Below are 20,979 nucleotides of genomic sequence, written 5' to 3'. Positions count from 1 at the left end.
ACCCCCGCCGTGCGCCTTGATAAAAGGAGCCCTATATATATATATTTTTTTTAAAAATCTTTATTCATTTTAAAACCAGCATAAAGTGCAACATATTATCAATCAATTAATTCAATAGACAGAACTCAATTCCTTCTAATGTTACAATAAATACATAACCCCCTCCCCATCTCCACCCATCCTTCCTAAAAGTGTAAAAACATTTAATATAATCCAGGATGGGTGGGTAGGAGGGGGGTATGTAATTAATTTATTATTGGATTGCAAAGTTGTTTTTCTTGTACACAATATATTTTAATAAAAAATTTTAAAAAAACCAACTCAACACTTTATCACACACTCCCAAAGCACTCAGTCTATTCAACATTACGTTATCATCTATCGAATCAAACGCTGCAGATATATCAAATTGAAGCAGCAATGTTCATTTACCAAAACTCATAATTCTTCTAATTTCAGAGACCAAAATTAAGGTTTCTGTGCTGTGGACTGGGTGGAAACCGTGCTGGGTTGTATGTAATCAGAAAATTGTTGATATACCACATATTCTAACAATTTGGCCTGCCATGGAATACCGACCACTGGATGATAAAATTCAACTTAAATCAATATTTGATGCTTTTGGCATTGGTGTAAATATAATATCAATAAAATGAACAGGATATACCCCTTCTCTTAATACCTTATTAACTAAGTTGTTGTAGAGGTTTCTACTTCAGCTCGGCATGCGAAGTGCTCCTATGAGCATTGGAGCAGTGTTGGAGCATTTAGCACTCCTGGTCAAGTTTCAAGTTTCAAGTTTATTATTTATTTGTTTAATCGCCTTTTCAATATTCAAGGAGATTTACACATTAATAAAGTTACAAAATAAAATAATTTTAAAATAATTAAAAACTCACAAGACTAGACGATAACTGAACACAAACTGGTCACAGCAGAAATCTCTACCACAGCTTAGTAAAAGAGGGCCAAAATTAGTCAACCAATATAAAATCTCAGATGAATTGATGGCAGTAAAACAGCAGAACAAATATCTAAAACACACAATTTATGTGATAATTGCAATAAAATCTTTAAAACTTGTTGTTATGAGACTCTGGAGTTCTTATTATACTCACGTGGATTAAAAACTGGTTGGTGGATAGGAAACAGAGAGTGGGGGAAAATGGACAATACTCGGACTGGAAAAGCGTCACGAGTGGAGTGCAGCGGGGTTCGGTGCTCGGGTCCATGCTATTCAACATATTTATAAATGACCTAGGAATTGGTACGTCGAGTGAGGTGATTAAATTTGCAGACAATACAAAGTTATTCAGAGTAGTGAGGACACAAAAGGATTACGAAGACCTACGAGACATATGCATATGTCTAGTGCAGTACTCGGAGAGAGCCCCCAGGAAAGAGACTTGGGAGTCCTTGTAGACAAGTCAATGAAGCCGTCCGCGCAATGCGCAGTGGCGGCAAAAAGGGTGAACAGAATGCTAGGAATGATTAAGAAGGGGATCACAAACAGATCGGAGAAGGTTATCATGCCACTGTACCGGGCCATGGTGCACCCCCACCTGGAATACTGCATCCAACACTGGTCGCCGTACATGAAAAAGGACATAGTACTACTCGAAAGAGTCCAGAGAAGAGCGACAAAAATGGTTAAGGGACTGGATGAGTTGCTGTACAATGAGAGGCTAGAGAAACTGGGCCTCTTCACCCTTGAAAAGAGGAGACTGAGAGGGGACATGATTGAAACATTCAAGATATTGAAGGAAATTGACTTAGTAGAGAAAGAGAGATTGTTCACCCTCTCTGAGGTGGAGAGAACGAGAGGCACTCTCTAAAGTTAAAAGGGGATAAATTCCATACAAACGTAAGGAAGTTCTTCTTCACCCAGAGAATGGTAGAAATCTGGAACGTTCTTCCAGAGGCTGTTTTAGGGGAAAACACCCTCCAGGGATTCAAGATAAGTTCCTGCTGAACCAGAATGTACGCAGGTATGGCTAGACTCAGATAGGGCATTGGTCTTTGACCTAAGGGCTGTCGCGTGAGCGGACTGTTGGGCACGATGGACCACTGGTCTGACCCAGCAGTGGCAATTCTTATGTTCTTATTATATATCCCAATACAAATCTCCCCAAATTCCTGTTTCCGTATTACAAATATTATAATCTGGTACTTCAAATGGAATCAAATGTTTTAGAAGACAATCAAATATTTTCCACTTTAGATTTTAGAAAAGAACTGGTCAACTTATCCACTGAAGGTATAGATTCTTTTGTCATTGATTTAACAGGGTCAACTCTGTAAAAATTTGAAACATGATTTTAATTTAATCATTTGATTGACTAATTCTATCATCTCCTCAGTCTAATTTCTGTTTTGCTTTCTCTTCCCTCAACAACCACCGCCCCAGTCCAGCATCTGTTCCCTCACGGTTCAGGCCTCTATCTCCATTCTTTCAGCTCCCCCATCCCTAAAGTCCAGCATCTCTTTCCCTCTCTTCACCATTTCCTGTGCTCCAGGTCCATTTTTTTCTCTCTCTTGCTATTCCCTCTGCTGCCCCCATGGCCTGGTCTGGCATCTTCCATCTTTCCTTCCCTACTCCCAGGTCTGGTATCTAACACCCCTCCCCACTGTCCTCCAAACGCTGCAGTGGGTCAAGAGGGAGGCTGCATGAAAGCTGTTCTCTGGCAGTGCATTTTCTCTCCTGCATCATGTCTCTTTGTGGGCAGGAGGAAGCAGAGGAAAGACCCTGCTAGATGGAGAAAAACTTTCAGTGATGGCTCTGCCACAACCCACCATGGCACTTGGAGGACTTGCTGAGATTGGGGGGGGGGGACAGGCAAGCAGATGCCACACTCATGCTGATGCACTGGGAGGGGGAGAGAACGGTGCCAGGTCAAAAGCGCGCCGGGACAAAGGCGCGAGCAGACAACTGAGCGCAGTGCAGAGGCGCGCGCCGAAGAAAAAGACTGTTTTTAGGGGCTACGACGGGGTGTGTGTGTGGGGGAACCCCCCCACTTTACTTAATACAGATCGTGCCACGTTGTGGGGGATTTGGGGGGTTGTAACCCCCCACATTTTAATGAAAACTTAACTTTTTCCCTGTTTTTAGGGAAAAAGTTGCGTTTTCACTAAAATGTGGGGGGTTACAACCCCCAAAACCCCCCACAATGCCACCGCGATATGTATTAAGTAAAGTGGGGGGGGGGGCTCCCCAACAAAAACCCCCGTCGCAGCCCCTAAAAACAGTCTTTTTCTTCGGCGCGCGCCTCCATCTTGAGCTCAGTTGTCGGCGCGCGCCTTTGTCTTCCGCGTTACTGTCTATGAACCGGAGAGAACAGGAGGGTGGAGAGACAGCGGAGGGAGGAATGGGGAAGAGGAAGGGAGGGGCGGGTGCAATTTCAAATGGCCCCTATCATTGGGTGGCCCTGATCATAAAGGATTTCACATACACAGCAGTGATAGCAAAAAAGGAATGGAAAGAGAGAGAGAGAGAGAACGAAAACGAGGTTTCCAATTTTTCACATGCCCGTTCTAATTATCTAAATCTTTGAAGAGACATGGAGCAGAGACTCCCATCCCCTTTGTACTTGGGGAGAGTATAAATAATTTCTCGATGCAGTTTCTAAGATCCCTGCTGTGGACTGGTTTATCTATACTGGGCTGCCAGTTTATTTATTGCCACTGAATAAACAAGCCCTCCTCCAGAGACTCTCATAATTTAACAAGGAAGAAAAAGGCCTCTCTTTGGAAAGTAAAGTATTTCTGTTAACAATAGCTATTGAAGAACTCATGTTCATTGAATCCAGTAAAGCCTAATGAGATCCCTAGTGTCACTATGACGTTTGACACATTCCATTGTTAACTAAATGTTATTATTAGTGAGCTAAGTGCATACATTTTATTGGGTGTTTATTATGTATATCAAATAAATTAGACAATGATTGGAATTAAGTTTAACTAATGAATCTGTGCGATCAATTGCTGCATGCACCGGTCGTAGCAAAGTCAAAATTAGAATGCAAAGTAATTACCAAAATCTGAAAAGATCAGGCTGAAATGCATATACTTATCATTTTTTTATATTTTTATCATATTTAATATAATTATCATAATTATGTCTGTCATAATTAGATTGTAAGTTCTTCTGGGTAGGGCTGTGTGCGCCTGGTAGTTCTACAGAAATAATAAATTTTGTTGTATTTTGTACATACAATCATAACAAGAAAAGAAACTGCAGATATGATGTGCAAGGTGTAAAAGTCTTTTCTGTATTGGAGAAAATGTAGCATTTCAAAGAAATGGTTCTCGTGTGTGAGTTCAAAGGACCCAACAAGGTCCATGTTTTGGAAAACACGCCTTCCTCAGGGGTCTGGGATGTAAATGGTACAAAAACGCAGAAAACCTTATTAAAAACACAAGTAAACCTTGAAAATGTAGTATTTCTGTCCAGCTGCAACTCAACGGACTTTCACTATCTGTAAGAAGCTGAACCAGAAAGTTACCTTAGACAGAAACCTCACAGTTCTCCCGAGTAAGATGTTTCAGCAGTGGAAAGGAAATCAGAGGAAAGAGGACAGGAAGGCATACTGGGCAGGCTGAATGGGAAGAGTCTTCTGGAAACTGTAGGTACAAATACTTGCAAGGCAGGAAGTGTGCCTCTTCAGGAACGCTTTCAAGCTACAGAGAAGGGGTGACAGATGTTTGTGGAGATTAAAGTGAGGTAGGGCTAGGGCATGGTGATATGGGGTATGGTGGTCCAAGTTAAAATCCTTCAGGTGTATTGCCCCTCTTTCTCTCCCCCTCCCTCCCCCCAGTCCTTCTCTATCTTTCCTCCCATGAGTCCCATCCCTCACCATTGTTCCATCTCATCCCCTCACACCATAATTTCTCTCCCTCCCCCTTTCACTAACTCTATTACATCTATCGGGCCACTGCCTGCCCGAGTCCAGGGCAGGAAGTATAAATAGGAAGGACAATTTCCCTTGTCTTCCCAGCTTCTGAATCTCCGACTTCAGAGGCTTCAAAGAAAATTAAAATATGCATGGTGCCAGAGCTCTGTGCATGCCCACTGTTGGCTCTGCTCATCTCCCTCCCCCATGATGTAACTTCCTGTTTCATGGAGGGAGGAGACAGTTGAGCAGAGCTGGCAGCAGCAAGCAAAGGGCTATAAACCTGCACGTGATTTAATTTTCTTTGCAGCCTCCAGGGTCATGGAGAGAGCAGCAGGGAAGAGAAGATTGCCCTTCCTGCTGCGGACTTTAGACAGGGAGGAAATGTTAGTGCTTGGGGCTGGGGGAGGGGGGCTTAGCTTCCCCAAGCCTCTTATACAGAGCACCTATGGGTGGAGCTGAATGCTCCCAAACAGAAGAGAGCAAGAAGATTGATTAACAGCCTTCTCCAGCTGTAGAAAGGGAGTAGGGCAGTATAGTAAGGGAGAGACAGCTTTGTTTATCATGAGACTGCCCAGTTTACAAATCCAGCCCAAAGTCACGTCAGTGCTGCAGTATATTAAACTGAAGGACACAGACCCTGTGAAACCCCGTGTAAGTCCTATGCGAATCATTACTCACAGCAAGAATTGATCTGTCTCTTTCCACCAGGTCGGCCAGTTTATCCAAGAGGCGACCCCTCTCAGAAGCATCCATTCTTCTCCACACAGAACCCAGTGAGAAGGCCAGGCGTGCTGCTCTTACTGCTTTATCCGTATCAGCCTAAGAAAAATATCAAGGTCTTGTCATTTGTAATTAAACTTCCTATCAGATAGACAGTTGAAAAGTACTGATGTATAGCATTTGGAGAGAGATAGTTCCATTCTTCCATCAGTTTGAAAATGATTTAGCATTATACATAAGGTGACCATCCCGTTTTTAGATCCCCTGTCCCGATGTCCCCGCATACAGCTGTTCTGTTTTCAGGGACAGTGTCCTGAAGCTGTGCACGGGGACAACGGGATAGGCAATCGCTTCCCCTCTCTCCCTGCCATGCCAAAGCTAGCCTCCCTCCTTCCCTCCCTCCAGCGCCCATTTCAAACCCCCCCCCACTAGTCCACCGCCGCTGCTGCTTGCTGCCCAGAAGCCTTCTTCCCAACGTCAATTCTGACATTGGAGAGGAAGTTCCGGGCCAGCCAGGCAGTGATTGGCTGGCTCGGAATTTCCTCTCCAATGTCAGAATTGACATCGAGGGGGGGGGGAGGGAAGACTTGTAGGCCTGGCGCTTGTGCAGTACAGTCGTTTCATGCGCCTTGATGTTGCTGGGTCAGGGAAGAAGGGTGCATGGGGGCAGGGGAAGTAGGGTGGCTTGGTTTGTCGGGGGGGCAGGGGAAGCAGGGTGGCTTGGCTTGTTGGGTGCAGGGGAAGCAGGGTGGCTTGGCTTGTTGGGGGGGCAGGGGAAGCAGGCTGCATCAGGGTGGCTTGGGAAGGGGGGGGCAGGGAGAGAGAAAGAAAGAGAAAAAAATAAAAGAGAGGATGCACAGAAGGCAGTGCATCCAGAGACTCAAGAAAATCACCAGATAACAAAGGTAGGAAAAATGATTTTATTTTAAATTTAGTGAGCAAAATGTGTCACTTTTGAGAATTTATATCTGCTGTCTATATTTTGCACTATATTTAATGGGACCGGGATCCGGAGGGGGGGAGGGAAGGGATCCAGGAGTCCTGTCCCGTTTTGAGGAAAAAAATTAATGATCACATTAATTATACATTCAGTTGTGTCTTTTTTTCTAGGATTTGTGGCTTGACTGTGAAAGATCCTGACAATCCCACATCCTGGATCCATCAACCACTTGCTATAGTCTTCAATTCTATTATTTGTATGAATCAAACCACAAATGCTCCATGAACTATCAGTCAGCCTTGATATGGTACATTACGAGGCCTGATATGGGACTTTTTGGTTTTCATTAGATATTTGTGACCTGGATTGGCCACTATGAAACAGGATACTGGGCTAAATGGACCATTAGTCTGACCCAGTATGGCTATTCTCATGTTATGTTCTTATGGCACGTGGTATGATTGTCCCTCCCTCTTCCCTCAGTTCTGGGAGCCAATCTTGTGTAAGTCATAGATAGCCCTATAGCCTAAACACATTCCCCCAAAGTTTCTGAAAAGCTTCCAAGTCATTACCTTATCTGCTTCTTGGACTTCACAGATCTGTTCTCCAGTTGCTGGATTGTACACGGGGAATATCTTCCCACACTCAGAGTTTTGCCACTCATTATTTATGAAGATCTAAATAATTTTAAAAGAGGAAACAAACAAAAAAAAACAACCCATAAATATTACTGCTTTAGATCAAAGGCAATAAAAGTGCTCAGTTAATACTTTTCAGATTCTTTGATATACATTTTAGAAAATGGTGCTGCAGCTCAGTGAAATGAATTTGTTTAAAAGAAATAGGTAGGCTTTTGCTTAGAGAAATTTCTGGAAGACAGATATATTAAAAAAAGACAAATGTCTATGGAAGTCCTTGAAATTTTTCTTGACTAACAGCCTTTTCTTATATAATACTCGTAAAATCTAATGTAAATATTTGTCCCGTTATGTGGAGGGGTATTTTCGATAGGATGTCTAAGTCCAACTTGAGAAAAGCATCCAAAAATCAGGTGGAGAAAATATCCATTTAAAAAAAAATTCTTTATTGATTTTCATACTTCAATAGTGCAATACATGAATATATAACATATAATACGTCAATACAAGCACATTCAACTTACAATTATATAATCAATCATTTTCTTCCACCCACCCACCCATTCAATGATTATTCCATAAAACACAGCAACATAGAGTTCCTCAATAATCTTACCCTAATCAAATTACTAATATCTTCCCCTCCTCCCATCCACCCCGTGTAAATACTCTAAAGTCAGATTAGGACAGAGATATCCCCCCCCCCCACCCGTCCTTGGATGTGTATGAAAATAAACAAAAACTAACTTATAAACAAAGACCTGCTATAGTAAAGTAACATAAGATGCCAACGGACCCAAACTAATTAAAAAAATTACTGTGCCCCAAACTATCTGCATTCATTTTTTCATATCTATAGCAGGAGCACAGATTAGCCCACCAGAAAGGAAAATTTAAACGATCATAGTTCTTCCAATTACGGGTAATCATCTGCATGGCTATCACGTTCATAATAAAGAAAAGACAGCCTTTATATTGATCCATAGGGGGTTTAACATGTAATAATGTTCCACAAATAACCACCTCATACATTAGTGGAATTGATAATTCCAAAATGTTATTAATCCCATATTGACCTTCAAAAGTTAAGTATCAAAGGACAATAGAACAACAACTCTGGGGAAGAGTGAACAAGAAAAGGACCTGGGTGTACTGATAGATAGGACCCTGAAGCCGTCGGCACAATGCGCGGCAGCGGCAAAGAAGGCAAATAGAATGTTGGGCATGATAAAGAAAGGAATCTCGAGTAGATCGGAGAAAGTTATAATGCCGCTTTATAGGGCAATGGTCAGACCACACTTGGAATACTGCGTCCAACATTGGTCTCCCTACCTAAAGAACGATATAAAACTGCTGGAGAGGGTGCAGAGACGAGCAACAAAACTGGTGAAGGGTATGGAGAAACTGGAATACGAGGACAGACTTATAACACTAGGATTGTTCTCCCTTGAGAAAAGGAGACTGCGTGGGGATATGATCGAGACCTTCAAAATACTGAAAGGAATCGACAAAATAGAGCAGAGAAGATTATTTACATTGTCCAATTTGACACGGACTAGAGGACATGTAATGAAGCTAAGGGGGGACAGGTTCAGGACTAATGTCAGGAAGTTCTGCTTCACTCAGAGAGTGGTTGACACCTGGAATGCCCTCCCAGAGGAGATTATGACGGAATCGACCGTCCTAGGCTTCAAGAGCAAACTAGATGCATATCTCCTTAAGAGAGGCATATAAGGATATGGTGGACTATAAATTAAGCCAGGTGTACACCTGGCAGGGCCTCCGCGTGTGCGGATCGCCGGACTTGATGGACCGAAGGTCTGATCCGGAGAAGGCAGTTCTTATGTTCTTAGATGATTCAGCGTCCCAATATCTAGATGACAGTGCCAGCATCTATTAGATTTAGAACAGTCTAACCTGTGTAACCTAACCGTGGTCCAAAATGATCTATGTAATAAGAAATCCATGTTTATCTCATAGCCGCTGACGCTGTACATCTCATCCTCCAAGTCCAAATTTGTGACCATCGAGATGCAGAAATATACTGCTTTATCTCAATGCTCCAAATGTCACGAAGACCATTTTTTGGTTTTTTATTCAAGAAATCAGATATTAATTTATACCACCTGGCAGCCTGATGTCCTATAAAATCTATCTGGAAGGAAAGGATATGCAGACTATAATAATTTTTTAGATTTTGCCAATCAGGGAACCCCTTCTGAATGGCTTGCTTCAACTGCAACCACTTATAATTTTGAGAGTTAGCTATACCAAATTTTTGTTGCAGTCGTGAAAACTCAAGCATTTTTCCATTTGACATAACATCATCTAGTGTTCGAATCCCTGCTTGCATCTATTGCTTCCAGAAGATCCCAGACTTGCCAATTTGAATCTTGGAGTTTAGCCATATGGACTGATATGTGGATTTCTCTACTGGAGGATCTGTTAATTTGTTAATAAATTTCAAGGTTTTCCACGTGTCAATTAAAATACTATTGTCCTTTACATAACTGGGTAATCTGATACTCAACACATGAAACAGTCGCAATGGGGACATCAATTGCCATTCTAAGTATAACCAATCAGGGAGATCTTCCATGAGCTTGGGGAGAATCCAATACATACTCTGGCGCATTATATAGGCTTGATGGTACCTATAAAAATTGGGGAAATTTACCCCACCCGCCGCAATTGGTTTTTGTAATGATACTAAAGCAATTCGAGCAGTTTTACCCAGCCAAATAAATTTGGTAAGAATACTATTTAATTTCTTATAAAAGGACCCCTGAAAATAAACTGACAACATACCCATTTGGTAACAAACCACAGGCAAAATCATCATTTTAACCGTCTGGACTCTCCCCCACCAAGACAAATGTAATGGATCCCATTGCTCACACATTTGTGACCTTCAGCAATAAGGATCTTTCATTTACTTTCATCATTTCTTCCAACGTTTTCTGAATCCAAATGCCCTCTTCCTTCCAAAGAAAACGGAATGTGTCAAATAATCCTTTTAGACAGTGAACGTTTAGCGGAAGAACCTCTGATTTACTCCAGTTTATTTTATAACCAGAAAATTTTCCAAATCTATCAATCAAATCTAATAAATGTGCAATGGTAGACTCAGGATTCCTCAAATGAAGCAAAATGTCATCTGTATACGCAGAGACCTTGTATTCCCGACCTGCATAAGGAATACCCTGTATCTTCTCTGCCTGTTGAATAGCCAATAACAAGGGTTCCAGTACAATATCAAAAAGCAAAGGAGATAATGGACACCTTTGCTAATTCCCCTCTCCAGACAAAAGCGTTCTGAAAAAGTATTATTAATATATAGTCTAGCAAAAGGGGAACTATACAAGGTTTGAATCATTTGTATGAATCCAGATCCAATACCAAAACAATCCATTGCTTGATACATGAAGGTCCACTCCACATGATCAAAGGCCTTCTCTGCATCTAAGGATACAGAAAAGGCCAGATCTGCCCATGGCTTTTGTTAAATTTAACATATGAAAAGCCAGTCTGATGTTATTTGAAGAATGTCTATGAGCAACAAACCCTGTTTGGTGCATACCTATAATATAAGGGAGAGCCTTAGCTAAGCACAATGCCAATAACAGCCAACATTTTCCCATCTACATTTATCAAAGAAATAGTCCTGTAATTTGAAACCAACATGGGATCTTTATTTGACTTCGGCAAAACAATAGTTAGACTCTGCCATAGTACCTGATATAGATTTAAAAGATGAGGTAATAGAGTAATTTGGAATGTTTTATAAAACTCTACAGTGAAACCATCACCACCTGGAGCGGATCCAACTCTAAGGGACTTCAATGCTGCTTGTAATTCTTTTAGCGATAAAGGCACCTCAAGACTCATAATCTAATCTAATTTCCATTTTATATACCGGATCATTCCAGCATGGACTCGAACCAGTTAACAAAGTTTACAAGAATATAATACAAAACAATAATAAAGATAATAGAAAATTTTCAATAAATTAGATCAGGCCTCAGTTAAGAATCTCTGAAAGAGATAAGTTTTCAGATTTTTCCTAAAAAGTGATAGAGATAATGACGTTCTGATAATCGAGGGAAGATCGTTCTAAACTTTTACCAAGGAATAGGCTAAGGCAGTGTTCTTCAACCTTTTTACACCTATGGACCGGCGGAAATAAAATAATTATTTTGTGGACCGGCAAACTAATAAGACTGAAATTTTTTGTAAAAAACCATCGCCGCCCCATCCCCGCGAGATCGGTCCCACAAACCATCTGATCCCATCCACACAAGCCTCAAATAGTTATAATTTTATATTGAACATATTTTATTAAAGTATAAAAAGAAACAATATTCTATACAATTGTCATTTTATAAATACAAATAATACAGGGCAAAGATCAACAAAACCCCTGTCTCCCCTCCCCTTCACATATATCCCCTCTACTATCAAGAAAACTGAATAAGACAAATTATTACAGAATGCTACACAAATATCAAGTAACAGAATACCACAGTCTCACATGACAGGAATGGTGTTAGGGGAGTGGAACTAGGGCAACTGCCCCCTGGTCAGAGAGAGCCCTAAGCCAGCTGGAAGCTAAAGAAGCACTGCCTGGGCTTTGCACTCCCCAATTAAGTCTAGCAAGATACATATTTCAAATCTGATATATTTGAATCACAAGATAGAAATAAAATTATTTTTTTTTACCTTTTGTCGTCTCTGGTTTCTGCTTTCATTGCCTTTTCACTCTCTTCCAGCCAGTGTCTGCCCTAAGAACATAAGAATTGCCACTGCTGGGTCAGACCAGAGGTCCATCATGACCAGCAGTCCGCTCACGCGGCAGACCTCTGGTCTAAGACCAGCACCATAACGGAGACTAGCCCTACCAGCGCACGTTCTTGTTCAGCAGGAACTTGTCTAACTTTGTCTTGAATCCTTGGAGGGTGTTTTCCCCTATAACAGCCTCTGGAAGAGCGTTCCAGCTTTCTACCACAGAACTTCCTTACATTTGTACGGAATCTATCCCCTTTCAACTTTAGAGAGTGCCCTCTCGTTCTCCCTGCCTTGCAGAGGGTGAACAACCTGTCCTTAGCTACTAAGTCTATTCCCTTCAGTACCTTGAATGTTTCTATCATGTCCCCTCTCAATCTCCTCTGCTCAAGGGAGAAGAGGCCCAATTTCTTTAATCTTTCGCTGTACGGCAACTCCTCCAGCCCCTTAACCATTTTAGTCACTCTTCTCTGGACCCTTTCGAGTAGTACCGTGTCCTTCTTCATGTACGGTGACCAGTGCTGGACGCAGTACTCCAGGTGAGGGCGTACCATGGCCCGGTACAGCAGCATGATAACCTTCTCTGTCTCTTCAGTCCAGCATCTGCCCCTTCCATTCACTGTCTGTCTTTCCCTGCCATCTCTCCTCCTGCCCCCCCCCCCCAATTTGGTCTGGCATCCATCATCTTCCTTCTGTTCCCCTCATGGTCTGGCATCTCTATCCTTCCCTCCCCACTGTGGTTTTTAGCATATCTCTCTTCTCATTTCCTCCACTCAGATCTGATATCATTCTCTGCTCTCTCTTCCCTTTTCTTCTCTGGTCTTCCTTCTCCATTTTCTGCCTCCATCTAAATTAAATTCTTTCTTACTATTTAGTCCCGTTTCCCTCTTTTCACTGTGTCTACACACAGCTTGTCACCCCTTTCCCTCACCCCTCCATTATCTTACTATTTTCTTCCCTTTATTATCTCCTCCTTCCATCCAGTATGTGTTCTTTCCCCATTTCCATTCAGCATCTGCTCTCCCCTCTCAACTGACATCCATCTGCCTTCTGCTCTCTCTCCCTTCTTCTCACTTCCATCATCTGTCCCCTTCTCTCTCTCTCTCTCCCCCCCAACTTCCATCATCTGCCCCCCTTCCCCTCACTTTTGTGGGTCACTTTCTTTCCCCTGAGGGTGGCTCATGTCAGAGGGGAAGCTTTGGCCGAGCAGAACCGCTTGCAAGGAACAGTGGAACTTACTTGATTGATGTCGATGCTGGGGCCCGTTGCCATTTGAAGGAAAAAAAAAAAAGGTGGAAAAAAGGGACCTGCAAAGGCGAGAGGAAGGGAAACCTCCAGGACAGCTGCTCTTTGCCCTCCTTCAGCGGCCCAAGAGTCCAGACCAACAGTGGCAGCTCTGTGTACTTCTAACTTTGGCACAGAGCTGCCCCTAATCAATAGTTTAGCACGGTTTCATGAGGCAGCCTTGGGGCCTTTGATAGCCGGCCACTTCGATGATGCGATGTGGGCCGGCCTAGCAAAGGCCCCGAGGCTGCCTTATGAAACAACGCTAAACTATTGATTAGGGGCAGCTGTGCCGAAGTTAAAAGCATACAGAGCTGCCGCTGCTGGTCTGGAGGTGCGGAGACAAGGCAGGAGGCAAAAGCGGTGGAAGGCAGGAGTCCCGGCACAGCGACTGCAACAGGAAGTTGCAAGTCAGCTGACGCCGGCCTTTCATTGCGGCGGGGACCGAATCCTTCGCGGACCGGCAAGATTTTGTTTGCGGACCGGCACCGGTCCGCGGACCGGCGGTTGAAGAACTGTGGGCTAAGGAACATGAGAATTTACCTAGGGTTTTAATCCCTTTAACAGAAGGGAAAAGCAATTTAAATTTATGTGTATTCCTGGTAGTGTGAAACCGAAGAGAGTTAAATGATAGAGGAAATAAAGGTGAAAAAATTCCATGTAAAATTTTAAAAATTACATTGGCACATTTAAATTGAATTTGCCAGTAAATAGGAAGCCAATGAAGTAACCTCAACAGTGGAGAGGCATGATCATATTTATGTCTTCCAAAAATTAATTTGGCCGCAGTGTTCTGAATAAATTATAGCCTCTTCAGATTAAATTTGGTTAATCTGATATACAGGGAATTTGCATAATCCAGATGTGCCAAAATAATCACTTGAACCAAAACTGCAAAATGATTTTGATGATAAAAACCTCAAACTCTCCTCAACATCCATAAACTAGAATTTATGAGCATCAGAGCTAATACTGCAGCCTAATGCAACTTCATAAAAGGGGGAGGGGGAAATGTCCTTGGGATATGATTTATGTCAGAAAAACAGATAGGTCATTTAAGGTCAGGGTTTTTATTTTTCAGATATCCTTATTAATTTATTGCAAATACAGGTTGATTGAACATAGATCAAGCTTAAGCAGAGGAGGCAATCAGAGCAAATCAGGCAATCAGAGTCTTGAGGCCTTGGAAAACAGCAGAGGAGGCAATCAGAGCAAAAGACTTTTACAAAGTGAACAGCATTAGATACACAAAATTCTTTACAGCCTTTTGGCTTAAACAGCCACACTGAATGGAAAGCCTTTTTTAAGCAATATTGTTGCCACCCACAACCAATCAACAAGCAGTATTGATTGTGACCTCTTTCGATTGGTTGGAATGTGTTGGCGTTTTTGTGAAATAGCTGACACCATTTTATACGAGTTGTCAGTGTCAGAAAAGGAGACACTACATAATAGAAGTGAGTATTGCTGGCATTTGTTACATCTGAGAATTTATCGCCTGCCCATGGTACGGTTTGACCTTTAATATTTGTCCACATGCATAATGCTTAAAAATTATTTTTGTTATTAAAGGTCCACAAGAATTTGGATCAAATGTTGGGCAAGACTGCATTAACAGATTTAAATAAATGCTAATGAAACACTGACCTCTGAAGAAACCAGTTGTGTGAAACAGCAGATTCTCCATTAGGATTTCAAAGTTAAGCTTCTATTTATTAAGCAGGTCTTATTTTTTGATTTGCTGCATCATCCAACTTTTCATATAAAAATTACACTGAGAATATGTTGGAAATACAGTAAAACCTTGGTTTGCGAGTATAATTCATTCCGAAAACATGCTTGTAATCCAAAACACTCGTATATTAAATCGAATTTCCCCATAAGAAACAATGGAAACTCCACAACCCAAAAACTTTAATACAAAATACTGTATGTACTCGTATGGCAAGACCTCACTCGTGTAGGACAATCACTACACTCCTGCAGTGTCAGAGAGAGAAGAGCCATCGGCTCAGTTGTGATGTGTGTATATTGTATGTACTTGTATTGCAAGACCTTGCTTGTATATCAAGTTAAAATGTAATAAAATGTTTTGCTTGTCTTGCAAAACACTTGCAAACCAAGTTACTTGCAATCCGAGGTTTTACTATACTACAAAATTTCCCCCGTTAATTGTGAGGGATTTTTTTTAGGACCAATGATAATATTCATGACCCCATTAAGACTTGGGGGTGTGACCCATTGTCTGGGTGTTTGAGGTCCTTTTCCTCACTTTTTTGAGTTGATTTAAAATTAGACAATATCTCAATATGCTTGTTTCAGTTGTTATTTTAAATATCTTTTAAAATACATTTTCAAAAGATCTAAAGGTGCCAAATAATGTGCTACTGGAAAATTAAGAAATCTAAGATTTCTAGCACGGAAGAGGTTTTCCATCAAGTTGTCTTGATATGTGAGGAAACAGCAGATTGTAAAACTGTTATAGTAGTACCCATTTTCTATGTCCATTGCTCATTATGAAGTAATTTTTCTTCATGTTCAGAAATTTTAACCACAGTATCTTGAGTAAAGTGGCACAAATTCAAAATAGTTTTCTGAATAGATTGTTCTGTTCAAGTAACAACTTACCATATAAAGGCAGTCCCCGAGTTACAAACGCCCAACTTAAGTATGACTTGTACTTAAGATTGCGGTTGCGGCTTCATTTGATTTCACTGAGCAATATTTCCAGTGGCCTAGGCTCCTATACTTCTCCTGCAGCAGATTGAGGAACGTTAAGAACAGTGTGTGGTTGTACATGATGTACCTTGGAGGGAACACTGGCAGGGACAGTTGGCCCTTTTGTCAGCTGGGAACAGAGGGAAGCAGCAAGAAGCTTAAAATCTACAAGTTCCGAGTTACACACAAATCCAGCTTAAGAACAGCTTTAAAAACATGACACGTTTTTAACCCAGGTAAAGCCTATATAGGAATAATCAAGGAATTGGTGGAATGAGGCATTATGACATCACAAAATCAGCTCTAGAGTACTCCTTGGGGTCTTGCCAGACACTTGTGACCTGGGTTGGCTACTCTTGGAAACAGGATACTGGGCTTGAAGGACCTTCGGTCTGTCCTAGTATGGTAACTCTTATGTGAGTCAAGTAGAGGCAGTCCCTGAGTTACAGACGCCCAACTTAAGTACGACTCATACTTAAGAACGTGGTTGCGGTTTCATTTGATTTCACTGAGCAGTATTTCCAGTGGCCTAGACTCCTACACTTCTCCTGCAGCAGATTGAGGAATGATGCATGGCCATGTTAAGAACAGTGTGTGGTTCTACATGATGTACCTTGGAGGGAACACTGGCAGGGACAGTTGGCCCTTTTGTCAGCTGGGAGCAGAGGGAATCAACAAGAATCTTAAAATCTACAAGTTCTGAGTTACATACAAATCTAGGGTTACCAGATTTTACTATTGTAAAATCCAGACCCATGACTCCGCCCATTTCTATCCAGCCCCACCCAAATCACGCCTTGTCCTGCTCCAGTCTCGGCCCCAGCTTCACCCCCCTCAACCTGTTGTTGTGCTTGGAGCTACGTCAGGAGGGCATCTGCGTGTGACATCACAGCATTGTGTTCGCACATGCGCAGATACCCTCCTGACACAGTCCTGAGTTGGAAGCTTTTCAAAACTCAGACAAAGTGCCGTCCGGACATGTCTGGGTAAATCCAGATGTCCGGTAACCCTATACGAATCCAGCCTAAGAACAGCTTTTAAAACGCAACTCGTTCTTAACCCAGGGTCTGCCTGTATCTTGCAAAATAATATGGCCTTATCTTGTTGGTCAGCCTCAGATCCCGATGAGGATATTGGGATCATCTGCACTGGTTTAGGTAATGGTGCCTTAAGTTACAAACCCTCTACTGTTAAAATCTGGAGGGTCATGACTAACAGGACCATCCCATTTTTAGGTAGTCTGTCCCGTTGTCCCCAAGCACAGCTTCGGGATGTCAAAATATCCTGTTTTCAGGGGCCTGCTGAAGAAACAAGTACTTTAGCGAATACAGCCCCCCAACCCCTGGTTCCTTTTTTAAATTCTGGCGGCTGCCTCCTGTCCTGATGTCTTCCGGCAGCGGCAGAGCAGTGCGCCTGCCTGGTCCCGCACAGCTCACTGAATTGGCTGCCTTCAGTTCTTGTGAGTCCCTTGAGAACTGATGGCAGCCATTCAGTGAGCGGCATGGGACCAGGCAGGCACGCGAAAAGCTCGCACATGCCTTGTGCGCTGCTCTGCCGCTACCAGAAGACATCAGGACAGGAGGGATTAAAAAAAGGTACCGGAGGGTCCGGGGGATGGGGGAGGTCCAGGGTCTGAGGGGGCCGGATTCTGGGGGGGGGGGTTGTCTAGGATCCAGGGGGGGGTCCTGTCCCATTTTGAGGGAAAAAATAAACGGTCACGTTAGTTATGACTTACCCTTGGTAAAGTATCACCTTCAGGTGTAGCATATTTACCAGGTTGCAGAGCAGGGGGTTCCCTCAGTAGAGGACAAGGAGACAGCCAATGTAGATAACTTACTCACATCTCCAGATGAAGCAACGTCTCCCTTTAGCATAACATATTTGTCCATAGGATCTTTAGCAACCAATGTTACCACCTTGGCTTTCTTCTTCCCCATAACGATAGAGAAGATAGATTCCTGCTCCTGGTTCCTCTAAGCTGCAAAGGGGCTCCAAAGGAGTCTGCCCCTTCAGACACATGCCCACAGGCATGTGTCCATGGATCACATTGCCAGGCGATAGCTGATCTAAATGGCATCGCTCAGGGCCAGCTGGTGATGCTGCCCGCCAAGATAGAACTGTCCGTGGGACTGCCTGTCACAGATCTCACATTTCACAAAAGATCCACACAACCCCCAAGCACCAGCAGTTTCTCAGTTCTGTGGTAGGTGGTCTAAATGACGTTGCTAAGGGACCACTGGTGACATTATCCGCTGAGGCAGAACATGGAAGTGCCTATCCCACATCTCCCAGCTCACAAAGGTCCACACAGCTCCCAGTCTGCTGCTATGTCCTCTGATGTCACTTTTGCATGGTAGGGAAAGTTCTGGCAGACAATTATACAAAGTGTTCCTTGATCTTTATTTTGGTAGACTTTACCCAAGTGTGCTTAAATTATACTGTTAAACAACAAAGTTAGATGGCAAAGTCCGGAGGTTCCTTTTTATGTTGTGTTAACTGTGATTTTCCAGGTATAAGCATAGTAAGGGCTAAATGCACAGAATTAACATTATATATATACTTAAGAAACTATCAATAATAAAAAAACCCTAAGCGCGCATGCGCGCTCCTACCTCCGTGATCTCTGCCTCCCTGATCCATAGCTCTGTTGCAGAGTAGGCAGAGACATGGTAGCAGCAGCGCGTGCGTGGGTGGCGGTTTTCAGCACATGCCTCTGCATGCGCAGTTGAATAGCAGGGAGGAACTGCCAAGCAAGGGAAGCATCTCAATTCAGTGGCAGCAGGAACCACCAAGCAGGGAAGCGTCTCAAGGCAATGGCAGCAGTCCTGACCTGACAACCCCCATTCCTTACCCAAAGCAGCAGTGGCAGCGCTGTAAACAGGCTGTTTGCGGCAAGCCCTGGCAGGGCCTTTCCTCTTCACATCACTTTGGATGCGGTAGAGGAAAGGCCCTGTCGGGGCTGGACGTGAACAGCCTGTTTACAGCGCTGCCACTGAAGAAAGAAAGACTTACAGATAGGGGGCAGGGAGGTAGGAAGAAAGAAAGAAAGACGGGGGCAAGGAGAGAGACAGAAAGAAAGAAAGATAAACAACAGGAGGGAGAGAGACAGAAAGAAAGAAAGGGAGCAGGGAGAGAGAGAAAGAAAGATAGAGGGGGTAGGGAGAGAGAGAAACAAAGAAAGAAAGAAAGACGGGGGCAGAGAGAGAGACAGAAAGAAAGAAAGATATACAGCGGGAGGGAGAGCGACAGAAAGAAAGAAATTCTACACATCTATTCTAGCACCCGTTAATGCAATGGGGCTTAAACACTAGTCTTGAAATACTACTGTTTCTCACAATGGAAAATGCAGAGCTGAATATAAATATCTGACATACTTTGATAAGGTTATTAATACATAAAGAGTATTAATGTAAACTCTACAAATCCGTTCCTTATTGCAGTTGTGATTTTTCAGTTGAAGCAGAGAGATGTGAAACCTGAGAGCTCTCTCACTCCTAGGCCTCAAACTTTCTTTCTCATGGAGTCACTGGGCATAGCCTACAGTCTGTAGGAGGCCTGAAAAGGGCCGATAGAAAATATAATTAAATTAGGGCGACCAATTGTTTCCAATTTTTCATGACAGCATGATCAAGTCCTCCTTTTACTCAATCCTAATTTCTCTACAGATTGCTCTAGGAAGTTGGCTTCCCAAAAAGTCCTCCTTTTACTCAATCCTAATTGTGAAGGAAATACCACCTTCACAAAAGTGAAAGCAGAAAACAAACAATGAAGGTGACTGGTGGTTGTTCAATTTCCTTTATTGCAATGACTCAACACGATCGTGTTTCGGCCCCAAAGGACCTGCCTCAGGAGTCTAAAAACATGGACATATACAATAATTATCTACACTGAAATTTTAAAAATGCTCATACACATCTATAAACCAATTGCCGTCCAAGTCTATTTATAATGGTATATTCATTGCAATAAAGTAAATTGAATATCCAGGTCAGCTATAAACAAGATTAAGCACAGAAGACTCTCGGATTTACTCTGAGACATGCAGCTATTCAATGGAAAGGACGAGATTTCGAGCTCTGTACTATCCTAAATTAAGTGAATGTAGCAAGTCTTCTTTTCTTTAGATGAGGACAGTGGCATAGCAAGGGTGGAGTGAGGGGGCGATCTGCCCCAGGCACCATCTTGCTCAGGGCACTGGCACCCCTCCTTCTCTCTGCCCCCTCCTTCCCACGCCTTCTCCTGCTGCGCGCGCGTGCCCTGGCTTGGAGGTAGGCTTCAAAGGGTTATGGTAAACGGCACCCCCTCTGAAATGACAGAGGTGATCAGTGGAGTGCCCCAAGGCTCGGTCTTGGGCCCGATCCTGTTCAATATCTTCATAAGTGACTTGACAGAAGGGCTCCGAGGTAAAATAACATTATTCGCTGATGACGCCAAGCTAAGCAATGTAGTGGGCAAAAGCACAACGGACAAAAACTCAATGCCCGACATGATGCACGATCTACTCCTACTGGAGCGCTGGTCTAGGACCTGGCAACTCAGTTTCAATGCCAAAAAAATGCAAAGTTATGCACTTGGGTAGCCAAAATCCATGCAGGACTTATACCCTTAATGGTGAGATCCTAACAAGAACAGTAGCAGAGCGAGACTTAGGGGTGATCGTCAGTGAGGACATGAAAGCTGCCAATCAAGTGGAGAAGGCTTCATCTAAGGCAAGACAAATCATGGGCTGCATACGCAGGGGTTTCGTCAGCCGTAAGCCGGAGGTCATTATGCCATTGTATAGATCCATGGTGAGGCCCCACCTGGAGTACTGTGTGCAATTTTGGAGGCCGCATTATCGCAAGGACGTGCTGAGGATGGAGTCGGTCCAGAGAATGGCCACTCGGATGGTCTCGGGACTTAAGGATCTCCCGTACGAGGAACGGCTGGAAAAATTGCAGCTATACTCACTCGAGGAGCGCAGAGAGAGGGGAGACATGATCGAGACGTTCAAATATCTCACAGG

General features: G+C 43.0%; 1 protein-coding gene across 1 annotated transcript in view; it reads right to left on the bottom strand.

The window, feature by feature from the left end:
* The window catches only part of ALDH1A2 (aldehyde dehydrogenase 1 family member A2), a 219,793-nt gene that overhangs the window by 113,658 nt on the left and 85,156 nt on the right, over window positions 1-20,979 (bottom strand). Inside the window, exons 2-3 of the mRNA XM_033920183.1 lie at window positions 7,125-7,229; window positions 5,571-5,711 (exon numbers count right to left, since the gene is read on the bottom strand). Of these exons, the coding sequence (XP_033776074.1) occupies window positions 5,571-5,711; window positions 7,125-7,229 (246 nt within the window). The remainder of the gene's footprint in view (window positions 1-5,570; window positions 5,712-7,124; window positions 7,230-20,979) is intronic.

Source organism: Geotrypetes seraphini, chromosome 14 (genome assembly GCF_902459505.1).
Source record: "Geotrypetes seraphini chromosome 14, aGeoSer1.1, whole genome shotgun sequence".
Taxonomy (NCBI): domain Eukaryota; kingdom Metazoa; phylum Chordata; class Amphibia; order Gymnophiona; family Dermophiidae; genus Geotrypetes; species Geotrypetes seraphini.
Note: the sequence above shows the minus strand (reverse complement) of the source record. Positions and strands in the feature narration are given on the sequence as shown.